This window comes from Amphiura filiformis, chromosome 1, assembly GCF_039555335.1.
Source record: "Amphiura filiformis chromosome 1, Afil_fr2py, whole genome shotgun sequence".
Classification (NCBI taxonomy): domain Eukaryota; kingdom Metazoa; phylum Echinodermata; class Ophiuroidea; order Amphilepidida; family Amphiuridae; genus Amphiura; species Amphiura filiformis.
This window is the reverse complement of record NC_092628.1, coordinates 99494650-99511677: the sequence shown is the minus strand read 5'-3', so window position 1 is coordinate 99511677 and position 17028 is coordinate 99494650. Positions and strand designations below refer to the sequence as shown.

Here is a 17028-nt window from a genome sequence, read left to right as displayed (position 1 = left end):
AGAGACGTAAACTCAGATATGACAGTTTAAACCCCGATAAGGCGCCGTAACCCCAGATAAGGGACGTACACCTCAGATAAACCAGTCCCAACCCCAAATAAGGCGCCTTAACCATAAATAGTGGGTCGATCATCGTATGATCTAGAGATCTGGGAAAATATACATCCATTATTGAGTGCAAACCAACGCTCTGGAAATGTTATGTTAGTGACTTTGTTGAAGATTCTGGAAACATTTCCCCATTAAAAGGGAAACGAAAAACAAATAATATTTTGGATTCACTGGTTGTACACAAACATGATGGGATTGTTAAGTAAGGTTTATATAACCCTAACGCCCCAGTTGTTTTTTGCCGAGGTGGAAGGAAAGAAGGAAGGAAGAAAGAAGGAAGAGGAAGAGAAAACTTTTTTCCACGGGTGAAGTTTTGAACCCCCGGCCCCTCGGGTGCCACACCCGGGCCTAGCTTGTCAAAGGGTCTAGCCTGGCAGGCCAAGCTATCTGTGACCATGTGACCGTTTGCATCATGACATAATCGCATCACGTGGGATACCCGCGCGTGCATATGGCATTTTCCATATACTCGGTTAGTTTTGTGGGGTTCATTATCGAACCCCAACGGTTTTAGCTTGTATTTATATTATTCATCAACATAGGCCTATTTGTTTGTGATATCTCAAGCGTTTTAAAATTTCAAAGTAATCCCATTAATTACACGGTTGACGATGGAAAATTTACTGAATTTAGAGAATGCACGTCATTCACCACCTGGGTTTTTTGATGTTTGGTTCGGTTAAGGATAGGAATAAACCGGTACTTCAGTTTTGAATCCCAGCATTTACATTGTTAGATTAGATCAACTACGTTTACTCCACCTTAAAGCCATGTTGGTGTATTTCCATGAGATATAGATTTGTATTATTTTCTTTTCCACAAAATGTAAGTTTATCTAAATTTATTATTTAATTCCAGCGCCTTGGCTCCATCGATCGTACTGATGCCGATCCTATTTATGTGTTCAGCTAATATTTCGAAAGAATGAATAAAACGACGGGTTAAAGCATCATTTCATTAAAAAATCTCAGATTAAGTCACAAATACAGCACTTAAAGCCTGATTTTTGCAGGGTTCGTTAATTTATTCCAGTACATTACAATATAGATTATAAAAAATTGTGTGATTTTTGAAAATCATAGAGGGCGTTCTCCTTAGCAGTGTTAAATCAGCCCTGATATATTTTAATCAAAGTCATGTAGTATCTGGCTGTCAGATGTTGACGGTCTTACTACTTGATACAAAATAAGTTATTACCTTTGATTTGACTACGGAAGCGGCGAAATATTACATATTTTTCAAAAGGCATGTAAGTTAACGAGGATGAACAATATTATTACACAGGAAGGAAATAGTAAAAAGAGGAAAGAATCAGAACATCACTGTTAGCTGTGACTACACTAAGTGGGTGTTATGACAAATAACATTTGAAGCTACTAGGAAGAAAGACTTATTACGGACAACCCTGAACAGAGAGCGAAAGGCATGGTCACTAAATCAAATGATGTGATATTTTAAATAGCATATTATGTGATGTAGTCTATGCCAATCAGAATAGCAGTTGCTACTTATGAAATAACTGTCAAGCAAATTTCTACATATTGTATTTAATTTGTTATTAACATGAATGGTAAATAATATTATATAGGTTCTACATTCTCAGCTAAAATAGACTAAAAATATATACACAATTTTGACATGAGCACATGACAAAAAATAACGCGTTGCCATGATACCGTTGGCCGCATCTGCTGCGTAATTGGCTTGATATGTCGATAATTATGTTTTCTTACTCTATATGTATTCTTATAACTCAATTTATTGATGTAAATTGCATTAACTTGATATATTTAACAACGTGGCACATTATATTTCCTGCTATTTCTAGTTTTGATTTTGGTATTGAAATCACATTTTAAAGGGATGTGATATTTTCATTTGTTGGTTTTCTTTTTGTTGTTTTTAGGATGATTTGAGCTATTCACTCGCATAGATAACCTTGTTGGGGCTCTCTGCTGTGATATATACCCAGCAAACACAAAACGTTTTCGACATCATTCACAAAAGGTTGGAAAAGGTTGCCAGGAAACATTTAATTGTCGGGTTTTATAAAGGGTATGTAGGGTATAAAACGTTTTCATAACATTCAAAAACATTTTTTTTAACTTACTGCAAATATTCTAACATAATGTTATTTAAGTGTTAACAAAATATGTGGCAAAAACGTTTGCCAAAAATATTTTTCAATAACAAAACGTTTTAAAACATTTCCATGACCTTTATATAACCCGACATTTGACGTTATTAAAAGGTTTTTACCAAAACCAAAAACCCACGTATACGTTTTAAAAACGTTTTTGTGTTTGCTGGGTATCAGCAACCACCTGATTCTTCTCGAGCTTGGAAGTGGTTTATATTAATAAGTTATTACTATTTATTTGACTAAATAGGCGGCGAAATATTACATATTTTTTAAAACACATGTAAGTTACAGATTGTGAACAACATAATTACAGAGGAAGGAAATAGTAAAAAGAGGAAAGAATCAGAACATCACTGTTAGCTGTGACTACAATAAGTGGGTGTTATACAACAAATGAGAAATAATACTGCAGCTACAACTATTAAGACTTATGGACAACACTAAACAGAGAACCAAGGGCATGGTCACTAAATCAAAAGATATGATATTTGCATATTATGTGATGTAGCCTATGCCAATCAGGATAAGCTTGGCAGTTGTTATTTATTTCTACACATCTAAACATCGTATTTAAATTTGTCATGAAGAATTGAACAGCAAATTAAACCTTAGTATTATCAGTTCTTAATATTGTGTAGCAAACTTTTTGACATTTCAAACAAACAACAAAAATCACAAAGAGTGATCAGACAGTGGTGAATATTAAAATTACGAAAACAAAATATCAACGTAAACTGTAAATACTATCATTAGAATACACATTTTAGTTAAAATACATATACATACCGTGTGACATGAGCACAGGACAAAAAACAACGTGTTGCTAGTATAATACAGTAAGCCACATCTGCTGCGTAATTGGCTTGATATGTCGATAATAATGTTTTCTTCTTCTATATGTATTCGTATAACTCAATTTATTGCTGTGAATTGCATTAACCTGATATATTTAACAACATTACGTTTCCTGATATTTTTAGTTTTGATTTTGTTATTGAAACCGCATTTTAAAGGAATGTGATATTTTAGCCAATAAAGTAAAAACGAAACCATAATTATACTCTATCTTATCTTTTTTATAGTTTGTTTAAAGGTTTTGTCTGTGTAAATGTGAACCTGCTACTGCGCAACTTAATATAAGTATACCTAATAAAGGTAACACCGTGGTTTTGTTATCGATGTCGTCGTAAGTTTGCGAGATACAAGTTTCTGACAAAATTCACAAGGTTAAAACAGGTTTTGTAACCCATACCAACGTAAATATGGCCCTTAATTGATGTCCATAAAATCACCTGTTGGCCTTTCTGGAGTGCGCTTGTTCTTTACCCTAGGTAATGATAATACTAATTAGATGTTGAAGCTTTTCTGTCGTCCCCTGTTCTCGAGGTATAATTTATTTAAATATAACATTTTTTGATGTTTCTTTAAAATGATATGAGACTTGGTGGTTTGAAAATGGAGGCCCCTGACATGCATGCGTTTCTTCACCAAAGGAATGTATAGTTGACATAAACACCTTTATTCGGACTGGGAGAAAACCAGTCTTAAGAAAGTAGTTTTCTTTGCTGTTGTAATATTGCTTGATAAATCATTTATTTTTAACAAAACAAGATCACTCAAGATATTTATGAGGTGATAATCATAGTCCGCCATGCAGTAAAACTAGACAATTGAGTTTCAAGATCTGGTCTTGATAGTGTAAATATGAAGAAGTCAAACGATTATTCTCATATCGGCAGATGAAAAAATTTGATAATACAGTTATTGAACGCAAGAATGTTGTGTTTATAAATAGTTTCTCCTCTCGTTTCTTATTATGATCGTCGCTTACGTTGTGAGTTATTTGTTGGTATTCCAAGGACAGATAAATGTAAAATAGATACAGGGATGCTGTGAGCTGGCCAAGCTTAGAAAGAATAGATAAGAAAAATTGGTTCGACAGAATATAAATACTAGTAGACATATATGACGTGTCATGTCAAAAGCAGACACTTTTGGGCAGGATCGTAAATGGAGAAATAGCCAAAAATCTGAAGGTGGGCGATTTTTTTCACAATTTGGGTTTGCTGCAAATTTGTGATGTTATTAATGTTAAAAATATTGTCTGATAGTTTCAGACCGGAATATAAATGGCATCTTGTATTTTTTGTGACATTTTTCAAGTTAATTCCTACTCTCAACATTGTCAGTAATATCTTTAAAGGCCGATATCTCAATTTCCAATTTTATAATACCATAACTTACGAACTCAATATCTTTGGTTAGGAATCTCAGATTTCATTGGGGAAAACGGCGTTGTAGAGCAAAATATCTCTATATTTAAGATATATAAAAACCTCAAAATTCATTACCTGCCCAAAAGTGTCTGCTCTTGACATGACACGTCACATATCTGGGATAACCCCTTGAAAGCGCTATTAAGCCTGCGAGAAAAAAATTAAACATAACATATTTTGATGTTTCTTTAAAATGATATGACGTTTGGTGGTTTGAAAATTGAAGCCCTTGGCATGCATGCGTTTCGCCACCAGATGAAATGTATAGTTGACATAAACACCTTTTTTCGGACTGGGAGAAAACAAGTCTTGATGTATTTAAGAAGTGATAACCATAGTCGTCCATGCACTAAAACTAGACAATTGAGTTTTCAAGATCTGGTCTTGATAGTGTAAATGTGAAGAAGGTATAAGATTTTGAGATAATGTTGCGTTTGATCGTTCTGACGCTGGATTTTAAAATATTCGCTTCTAGGTTCATTAACAAAGGCATAACTTTCATTCCATTCATTATGTTCGGGATACCTGTACAGCAAAATGCACTTTAAAACGGCTCTAAGACGCTTGTATTAGCTTGTATTTCGTTACCGCTCCATGAGATATATTTGTAATATCTATGCGTAATATGATACGGGCGTCAAGGAGTTCGTTATCGCTCGCTTTGTATATTTCATGAGGGTCAACAAAAAATTGATAATTACCTGTACGTGATGTATTTAATTAATGAAAGTTTACATATTTTAACATTAAACTTAAAACACTTACAATTCACTTACGTGGGATTAGCAAAGAAGAATAAAGAGTGGAAAGATAAGAGAATCTTTTTACAAACCACTCAATCATAAATAGCCTGTAGCTCTGAACCACTGAAGATTGAAGACACATTCTTCAAAGAAAGTTGATACTAATTTAAGCGTTTTGATGAGGTGATTGAGTGTATGACGTTTTGTGAAGTTGATTTACTTATGAGGTGAATGGACGAGAAAGTGAAAGCTGAGTGAAATTGTTAATGCTTATAAACACGGTGGTAGATGTCTTTTGACTGCCAGTGATTACGCGATACTTATGTAACACCACTGTCATGGTGGTTTATAAGCTACGGATGTTGAAAAAAAATCTTTGTTATATTACAAAATAAAGTATTCGATGGCATGGTTGTTGAGCTTATAAAATATCTATAAAGTGTTCTATTTTTAATAGTTTATCACAGCGTATGAAAGTATGAGACCGTCACAAAGTCTTACGTAATTATTATGCCCAGGTGATAAAGAATGTGTCAAGATTTACATAAAAATGTCAACGCAAGCCGAGTGGTAGGAAACCGCAAGGCCGGTTAAATTCGCCGTGATCACAACAGTCTGGATTTTCCATTTAGTCAAACAATTATTCTGATATCGGCAGATGAAACATTTTGATAATACAGTTATTGAACGCAAGAATGTTGTGTTTATAAATAGTTTCTCTCGTTTCTTATTATGATCGTCGCTTATGTTGTGAGTTATTTGATCCAAGGACAGATAAATGAAAAATAGATACAGGGATGCTGCGAGCTGGCCAAGCTTAGGAAGTATAGATAAGAAAAAAGGTTCGACAGAATATAAATAGACATATCTGGGATAACCCCTTGAAAGCGTTAAGCTTGCGAGGAAAAAAATGAATTCCCCCATATCGTACTTGTCGTTGGGCCTGACTTAATAGACAGTACTAGGTGATTGAACGTGAACGTAATACGTAAACATGGTGCGATGTCACGTGATGCCGGTGTAACCAATCAGCACTCTTGACATCACGCGTTTACGTACCACGTTCTCTAGTGCCGTCTACTTGATTTCATATGTCCAAATGTATCAATCAGGGAAAGCACAAGTCTTATTTTAATTGCCTTAATTATAATTTCACAATCTCAGCGAGGCCAAAGGGCAAGCCGAAGGAGGGGGGGGGGGCGAATTTTGGCACACATTTATGGGACACCTTTTAAATACAGCGTTCTAAAAGGCTTAGAAAAAAAGTCTGGAAACGGTTAAATATGCAAAATGTCCTGCTCGTTACACGCTCGCATTGGATATCTCTACATTTTACGGTTTTCAAATTGGGACCCACAACATTTATCTCTTCCCCCTTCCCTATCTCTTTACCTTGTTTTTATGAGTTTGAAACCGTAAGGGAGCAAATGCCAAACTCGGTAACAGGATTTTAAAGATAAAATCGGAATCATAGTTTTAAGTTGTCTGCGAATTATAATTTGTAAGATTAAAATCGTTTGCTTCCACTCGCATGAAGTCACAAGTGAGGGTACTATAGTATGTAAAGTATTTCTCAGGACACCCACAGTTTTGCAGCCACCGGGATATAGCCCTTCTTGCCCCTTCCCGCCAACGATACTAATACCCGTAGGTGTTGTGATTACTGTCAAATTGAACGTATTTCACGTATATCGCGATCCAATTGAACCCAATTATCTCGTATCTTGATTATTATTATTTTTGTAAAGTGTCACAGTATTGCGAAATGAATAGCTCAGAATTCAATAGCTATATTCTTTTATATGATTATTAAATCTGACATTATTTATAGATGTTACGTGTATTTCTTATCATTTCTGACAGATTCAAAATTTTCATTATTAAAGATATCTAATTGGACAAATACACTATAAAAACGATACTGGCATTACATTTATTGTGTTTTTCTTTCCAATACAGGTCAGCATTGACCAAACCTTTTCTTCAGTGTGTTGCTAAGGGGACGCATCTGAATTGAGAATATAAAAGGAACAAAATTGAAAAACATATCCTACCTGCCTGCCTGCCGCAATCCAATATGAGGAACTGTTCCGTAGTTGCCAGCGTGCTTATAGCTGTAATCTTTGGCAGTATTCTATGCGATGCACACAATACATTCTCATTCAAAGGGAGCAATAGGTGGAGTGCAGGAAAAAGAGCACAAATGGACACAAATGGATTAACAGACAGATTGACACAAACAACAAATAGTTTTGTACCAAAGGTGAGAATACGCATAATGGCTTCCTAAAACATGCCAATCCGTTCATCCGAGAAATTTGATTTGAAGGTTTATATGGATAAAAGTAAAAATATTCGATTTTTGATTAATTGGGCTGGAAACGTCAACAAATTCCTTAATGTTTGTGCTTGTAAAACGATAGCTGTTGCTGTTGCTTTCAAGAAACATCTTAGTTTTGCCTTCAGAACACAATAGTTTTGATTTTGCATCCTGGAAAAAAATTCCAAAGAATATAGATGTCTTTTGAATTCCCCTGGTAGTATAAGAACCGTTAGATTCGTCCTCGTGGTAAAGGTGGCTGGATATACCTCATTTCCAGCTTACTGGGCCTTACGGGAGAATGGGATGGCTGGAGCCATATTCGTCAAGTTTTAGCCATCTAAGCATGTATGTGTCCTTCTTGATATTAATACATAGGAAATGAGCCAATGAAGCCAACAATTACATTTACTTTCCAATACGTCTTGCGTTTCTTGAGTTAAGGCCTTATATCATGCCCTGAGATCGCCATTATCATTACTCTTGCGTGTCCGCTTTATTTGTCTCAATACTTGACTGTAAACACCACCAGGTCATGCTCCTCCAACTTAATGTCACAGAATGATATGTTGAAATGTCTTTCCGCAGCAACAATTGTTGAATTTTCAGCAAATAATACTAACTTGAAACCTATTTATTTACTTCAATATCATCTATAATACCTTTAATCAGTTTTAATCAACTTTTCAATATCTAAACATTGCTAGAAAATAACGACACAAACTTTCTTATGATCTCATGAAAAACCTGTACAAAATCCCCATAGGAAAAGTGGCGGCGCTGTGCTTAATTGGCTAATTATGACGTCAGTCCTTGTCGACCACCATAACAACAGATGACGCCCGGGTTATTTGAACTCTTTTTTAAAACATGTGATTCATAACAAATGATCAAGGTTATGAATTGTGATACTAGAGGAATAAAGGTATCCCCCGATTACAACGGATTAGTAATTGATTGTTATGCGATTATGTTATTTGCCACGATCCAAAAGAGATAACTTCCATACAGTAAATAGCATGCATCCTCACTACAGGGATTTCCTATCTAGCGGCGCATTATAGTTTAATTTCGACTTCCAAAATTGTTCAGTTTTAACATCAGATCAGGCTCAAAATGTCAAAAACTACCGATCACCAGAAGGGAATGATATGAAGCTTATCATAGTCAAGGAAAGACAATCGCCCAAAATCTGGACGGCCAAAAAAAACAACACCAAGATAATAATAACAACCGAACCCAAATAGCGTTTGTATCAAACATTGTTGATGATGACCAGCAGTGCAGTCGGGATAACTGCAAGTCGATGATAACTTTTTGAGAGCAACAGGGTATTGACGTCATAATGAGCCTCATTAAACAGCGCCGCCACTTTTTTCAATGGAATTTTACTGTGCAATTTACTGAAAAATAAGGATATTTTTTCTTTCTTTATTTTTGTAATAAATGATGGTTCCAGTTTCCTGCAATTATGACTATTATTTATTAAAGGGTTTATATTTTAGTGACAGTTAGGTTTGATACGTTTTCCATTTGTAGTATCATTACAATTTAACACTTTCTGCGGTTATAGGGGGTGCGGAAAGACATTTCAACGGGGGAGTAGGTGGACCATGGGGATGTTCCAATTCCCTTAGTAGGAAAACGATGACCAGACCCGCAAACATTGAGTTATATTCAAACTAAATAACACAGTAGATATTATAGTTATCTGTGTTGATGTTACGATAAGCTTGGGGGGTAATTGAAATACATGAAACCTGTGGGAATTTCTTATAATTTATTGACCAAGAGCATACAGTATGCACAGTGTCGAATAAAACAGAATGGATAATCCGTAGATACAGGAACGGAACAGGAAGACTACAACCTCAATTGCCATAAGGCAATTAAAAAATCAAGGTTAAGATGAACACAAGTAAAAGAGATAAAGCACCTCAGTGCAACATTGCAGTTGATCGTTTAGTTCCAAGATGTATCAAGATCACTCCTTTAAGTCTTGGAAGTATGTGAGTTTAGCGGGCTGTCATTTTTCCGGAATTCGGAGGGGGGGGTGGCGGTGTCATGAATATGCTGGTGGGTCATAGAATTTTATACTCTAAATAGGGGGTCATATTTTTTACACAAAAAATGGGGGGTAAAAAGGTATTAAGGGCTGGTGACTGCGCGCTACGTTAGCATTCTTTTAACTTAAAATCAAATTGTGTCCGCGATCTCTTAGTTATATAAATCAAAATTTTTGCGCGCTCCGCCCAAGGTTCACACACATACAAGGAACACACTGACTGATATTATACGGTAATTCACAACAAATTAGTTATTTATGAAAAGTATAATATGATTTAATACAGTGCTTTAACATGTAAAACATACAAGATGACAAAAGTTTTGTTCTTGATGCTGATTAGTTTCTCTGTAGTATTATCCAAATTTGTGCCCCCATGAAGTCCACTGGTGATAACTGCCATAATCCTTTGCATACAAAATCATGCACGATGCCAATGTCCAAATTGCTGTAGCTTTTGCCATTCCCCCACTTTCTTCAGGACATTATTCCTCGCTCTTTTCCACTTACATTCGCAAGTGTTGGTTCATAAAGCAGACTTCAGTATTTCAACAGACAACAGGGTATCAAGATTTTTAGTAAAGATGCGCACTTTTGACTAACTCAAAATCTTCGTTCTATTGGTAGCACCGTGTCTACGCAAAACATATGACTGGTTCGAAAGTACCCTTCTATGAGATCACGTAGCTGCAATCACATTGAACACGACACAACACAACACTTGGATACAATCTGTCAATTTGTACTAATAAAGAAATTGTGATTATTTTTTCCAAGCGTAAGGATACTTTTTTGGCGCAATATAGTAAATCAATCTGCTTTTCCCCATGTTCTACTATTATATCACATTCAGCAATTCTTTGATGTTTCCGTATGATGCAGATGCAATGCACTACTAACATTACAAATCTGGGAATGTCCCAACATCTTATTGTAAGCAACTAAAGACCCCCCTGGAGATGTAATAAATTGTATCAAGCATAATAATTAACAGTTGCATAGTGTTATTGTTTTTCATTTAAATTAAAACAAACGAACGCACTGTACAAATGTTCAGGGTACGATAAAAAGTACCATCAGTACCTCTCCGGGCACCGATACCGCTATAGGACCAAACAGATGTTGTGCCTTACACCCTACATCAGTACATTACTGTCCTAGACCTTACATAACCATAAACTATTACAACATCAAAGAATAGAGATAAAGATCTGGATCGTAATTCTATAAAAATTCTTTCTTTGACAATTATAGATTGCATCACATATAGAGGTGATAAGTGCAGTCTATCTGTAAGTGCTGGGCGGGGAATTCAAACAGTCACAATGTTTGAATTGACACATGGCTATGGTAATGAATCCTGTTACTTCACCATTTCTACGTTAAATTGTTATGGTCTTCTGTAGTGGCATTGGTCAATTTGAGATATGGAGTTATGGAGTTGAAAATTAATTAAAATGTATGCATTTAGGTATTGCCCTTTTCGTTGTTAACCTCCTCAAATTCAGTATTCCTCTGCTGCAAACAACTGCAATAAGAGTAGTTGGACCTCTATGATGAGGAGCAGTGCAAAACAAGTCAATGGAAGTCCTATAGACTTTGACGTATCGAGTAGTGCTTATACCCCGTTAACCTTTTATGGATCAGGATTTACCTTCCATCTTTTGTACTGGATTAACATTGGAGACCATTTTGGTGAAAATCAGAGCATATTACAGTTTTTCCAAAGTTGACCTTCGACCATCCTTATGTATAAATTCAGAACAGCATACTTCACATACAAGTCAGACTATACTTTAAAACACATTTTAGTCATTTTGAATTTTATTTTGGGTATAAAGTTCGACACTATCCGTATTATGCGTATTTCTGACTTGTTACAATTTTTCTTAGTTGCCTATTCGCAGTTTCCTATTGCGTAAACGTCAAAGAATGAAAAAATACCTCACTGTGATTTAAGCGTCAAAAAAGCTTTCAAAGTCAATCAATGAAGACGTTTGAAATGTGGTATAGAAAGTGTGACTACATTACTAACAGTCCTCCAGAGACTTCTTAGGCCACCATAAGGATTATTATAATAATAAAGGACAAAACGAACCCTTAGTGTGCAGAGCTGCTTAGTGTGATATAAAGTATGTACGTTATATCCACACGGAACCTTGAGCATTGTAGGGGCATTGGCAAAGATAAAGGGGGTGCTGATGCTGTGTGAAAGCACTAGAGCGTGTTATTATAGTATTATTTGCATAACGATTACAATTCTTAGAGGGTTATTCCATTTTAAGAACGCCAATCTTTTTTAAATGCAAATTCAATATTTCTAATCTTTCCAGAATTGAACGACAGATCCCTTGCTTGTGCTTCAGAAAATACAATAAGAAATTTCACCTCAAAATTAATATAAAAATATTCAGGTTCATATAAAAATAAGCTGGTTTGATTTATTTCACATTTACTTTAAACCCTGTATCATATATCAAAGTGTACTGTTATTTCAAGCAAACGTGCACCACGTATATTGCTGCTTTTTAATATTGTTTGCAATTACATTTCAGATCGTTATTTATGTTAGTATAATTCCAAGTGTCAGAAACACATCTACCGTAAAATCAGGGCATTTAAGATGCAAACAACGATGAATAAAATTTATTAGCCAGTCAACTTGCATTTATCACAATAAAGTATGATTTTATATGGCATTATTATCCAGCTAGCACATACGATGTCAGCGTTTTATTGAAATACTATCAAGTTGGAGTTGGGTTAACTGGAGGTTGCAGCTCGGACGTTGGTTGGAGGTGCTCCGCAAAGGTTCTCGTTGTACATAAGACTTCTTCTACGTATTTACCTTGCTCCTGATTTGATAATTTTCTTAGTTTGGCGTGCTTTTGCATCCTTCGCTGGCAGTTGAATCCTGAACTGCGGCTAATATGTATTCTGTACCCCGGCCACATTGTGAATAGCACAAGAGCATTAAAAGACTAAATGACCCAATGTATAAATCAAATAAGATTTTTTTAAATGATATCATACCACTGCATACGATACAAGCATCAGTAATATTGGCATTCACGGATGCTATTGTTGGTTCCTTCTTCTTTTCAAACTTCCTACTCTAAGCAAACGAATGTTGCAATAATATTGCTACTTCAAGTACCTATACGCTTTATTACGTCACTATAGGTACTGCACATTATAATGAATTGTTTTCATGGAAACCCACATGAATCATAACAAAACCAGTCAATACCGGTGAGGCTTTTGTTTGGCATCTTCTATATGTCTCCCTCCCTATTTCTAATTTGATTTGCCTCTCCCACTTCACGTATGTTTCACTTGGTTTGTATTCATACGGAGACTCTAAAGATTTTATTATTACAGTTTCAGGAACGAACAAATGAATTTAAGGTATCTTCACTCGGGGAGGCTATTCTGTTTAATGCAGCTTAATCCGAATTGGGTTGGATCCACAAAGTTGCTTAAGTATGTGATTAGGTCAATGACGTCGACGCTAAGCTGAGATACGACCCAAATCGGAATGATAGAGCCAAACTGAGTTGCGCAAAGTTTTACTTTTTGATCTATCCTGCAAATTTCATATGCTACAGTATGCCAGAAACTCTATGGCTTGGACTTAAAGGGCCTGCAATATGAGTATAATCTTATATTGCAGAAACGCAAATGAAGTTCAATGTCGCTTTCGCCCTTTAATGTTTAAAATCGATATTTGCGATAAACGTCTATACTGCCCAATATTACTCAAAATCATCCTTATGATTCGTGTATTATTACGTAGTTGAACTGGAATTATATGGTTTGATATTACTTTACATTATGAAGGCTCGTATGAGCTCGTATGGACAGTCCAAGTATAAAAGCAGAACCAAGCAACGAACGTCAAGGCCGCGTCGAGGGTAACTCAAATAAAGTCGTGTCTAGCAATTAGAGTCTCCTATCACGAGATCTCGTGGGGAAAATGGGTCTATTTGCACTGTACATTTGAACAAATAGTTCAAAGTATTACATGCACTTAAAAATTCTTTGATTATTGGACGGTCGTAATATTAGATATATTCAAAGGTAGATCATTACAATCTTTTATGATGCATTAATTTAATATATCATGTATTAATAGGTATATCACCTCAAAAATAAGGGCAGCAGAAACACGTTATTTAATGTTTCTACATGAATGACCTTCATTAAAGCATCAAAAATCCAAAAACCGAATTGAAATCGGTCAATGCATTGTGACGTAGTGTCAATTTTAAGATACTCATAAATGGAATGCAAATCTGCCACAAATTGCTATAATGACAAAATTGGCACATTTCGAGATTTTGAAGGTTTATTTGGACACTTGCTTGAAAAAGCAACGTTAATTTAAGTATCACAGGTTAATTGCCTATCTTTTTTAACTTCGTCAAAGAAAACAAAATTAAAAAATCTATCATTGAATAATTATAATAAATTGACCAAATATACTATTTTAGCAATTCCGGCCAATCTGCAGACAAATAAAAGTTGAAAAAATGACTAAGTTCAGCTAATTAATATGCAAAATTGATGCCAAAAGAAAACCGTACATGATATCAGGGTGCGGTTTTTTTCACAAACATATGGATACAAAGTTCTTTCAATTGATAACAAAAAAATACACAAAAAGTAATCAATTATGCAAATTAGCTTATTACAGCTAATTATGTATTCATGATATTATTATGTAAATTAGGCATGAGTAATTTTTTTTTTCAATATTTAATGAAAGTCTTTTTATTTTTATCATGAATTTGTCAAGTATGAACCTGTTATGATGTTGAGTAAAGAATCTGCAGTTAATTACTTTAATATAATACAAAAAATACAAACTTTGACATTTTGACGGTGTCTGGAATAGAATTTTCATTTTTTCTGTAAATATGGTATTTGTCACCATTGCTCAAAGCCAAATCCGAAAAGTAAAAATAAAAATTCATTTGCAATGAGACTTTAAATTAACATTTTGGTTATCTGGATTAACATGGGCAGAGAAACGGTAAAAGGAACAGCCCCTCTATTATACCGCGTATACAAATATGGTGTGGCCTTGGACACATACAATGGCTTAGAGCTATTGTGGTTTGGGATATTACTCCCTTTAAACTCACTTAAAAAATGTTTTGTTTCAAATCGTTTTCCTCAAGTGTGCCATTCGTTGTCGACGGAAATAATTTACATGCTTAGAAAGATTAGTATTTCAGCTAAATGGTGGTAGATCTTGATTTTTCAAAAGGCCTATATTTATTGATTTATGAGGGATCTTCAGCAATCCATAAAAACAGGTAGTAGCTCTTAAACGAAGCAATATTTATTTAAAAAACAACGATGGTAGTCACAGAAAGGTTTCACACACCATATATCAAAATTCAAACAATTGTGATAAATAGCACATATGAGGAAATTAATTTTTCGGCATGGATGTTTGCCAAAATTGAACAACTTTCATGCGCGCGCTTTTCAATTTACTGTTATGCTTGCATGCACAGTGTGGCAGAAGTATTGTGCAGCCACTGTGACATGCCTAGTATTAATATATAGTTCAATCGATTTTGTCTTTAAAACTCAAATTACGTTTGGCACGTATTTAATTCAAGTAACAGATTAGTTCTGATTTTGCTATTCAACTATTCTAATTTGTTTTATAGTTTTTGAGTATTTTCTCACCCTGTTGGACAACTAAGAAATAATAGAAATGAACGAGTGAATGAACAAGAGGTTGTTTTCCCTGCGGTGACTAGCTAGCGCGATGCTTAAGTACTGATCGTCACTTCATCACTGCTCATGTTGATTCGGCTGGGTGATGAGGATGTAACTATTAAACGTCTGCCACTTGAATCTCTAGAGAACCGAGAGAAGCAGTTTGCTTACGCAATCTATTTTTAAAGTCGTTCTTTCAGCAATTCTTTTCTCTTTCCACATTCTTCAAGCTTCTCTCAAGCATTTTCTATCAATCACATGATAAATGTATAGGGGGTTGGGGTGTGGGAATAAGTGGCTGGGAGTGTGCGTTGAGAAAATTATTCGTGCCGGTCAAACAAGGAACATTACACATTCAAGAATATGGCAAAAATACTTGGTGTTCATTTTCCCTTTCTCTCGCACATATTTTCTGCCTAAAGAAATCTTTGTTACATTTCACGAATTGGCATTCTAATAATCTTGCCAAACAGTCATGACGAAGCAATTTTTTCTCATTTACACAAGAAGAAACATCTATAATATATTACTGAGTTTAGGAAAAATGGGCTTTTGCGAGGCGTAGTACAAGGTTGACCGCACCCCAATAAAACATCCAATTTTGTTTTTGTTTACGTTAAGGGTGTCAAATTAAGTAAATTAGTTTCAAGAGCACTGAAAGCTCCCTGCGAGCTACACACTGAGAAAACAGTCAAAATACACTACAATATATAGTCTTTTGTGAGAAGCCTCAGCCCTGTGTCTGGTATCCGGTCACTAAGTTAACTAGGCCGTATTATTATACCTCAGGCATTCAGACTCAGGGTTGCCAAATTTTTCAGTCGAAATCGCGGGTCAAATCATTGGGAAATTGCCCAATTTTCCTCTTATAAAACCATTGGCGTTCTATGTAACTACTGGAAGTTACGGGAGCCAATGTTGAGAACTAGCTCAATTTTTTTCCTTAACCATTGCTTTATATGAGACAGGAAATAATGTGCAAATCGCATGGAACAAAAATCACCCAATTGGGTTACCAATTCCTGGCTTTGGCAACCCTGTCCAAACTTTGAACATCTCATTTACACCTAATTGTCACACATCTTGAAGAGTCACCAAATCAATAATGTCAACATTAACTCAAAAGGGTAAAATGTCCGTTTTGGAGGTAAAGACTCTGAACATCTAATATATCTAATAACAACCACTAACCAATTGCTACACAATATTGATCTGCCACACACACCCACCCTGAACATGTACAATGTATGTGACCCAACGAGTTTGTATGAACCTAATATAGTTGTCATTCTCTGATGTACATAATGACAATGATATTAATCTGCACTGGAGTGAGGGGTCATCATTATTTTATAATATGCCCATCAAATAATGACAATGATTATATTGTATTAAATAGAACATTTACACACCGAACATATCACTACAATTTACCAACCGAAAGGCCGTGACCCCGGGGCCGTGACCGCCAAAGATTGTGACCGCGAAGCACGGTTGACCGCTAGTTTATGCAAATTATATATCAGGAGAAGCATAATGAGAAAACATCAAGCAACGATTTCGCTCCCTTGTTGAAAAGTGGAAAAATCACCGGTGTTTGTATCAGACGCGAATTTGAGTTTCTATACAATTAT

General features: G+C 35.3%; 1 protein-coding gene across 1 annotated transcript in view; it reads left to right on the top strand.

The window, feature by feature from the left end:
• Window positions 1-17028, top strand: part of LOC140159926 (uncharacterized) — an 84435-nt gene that overhangs the window by 24181 nt on the left and 43226 nt on the right. Inside the window, exon 2 of the mRNA XM_072183222.1 lies at window positions 7233-7536. Coding sequence (XP_072039323.1) covers window positions 7351-7536 — 186 coding nt within the window. The 5' untranslated portion in view covers window positions 7233-7350. The remainder of the gene's footprint in view (window positions 1-7232; window positions 7537-17028) is intronic.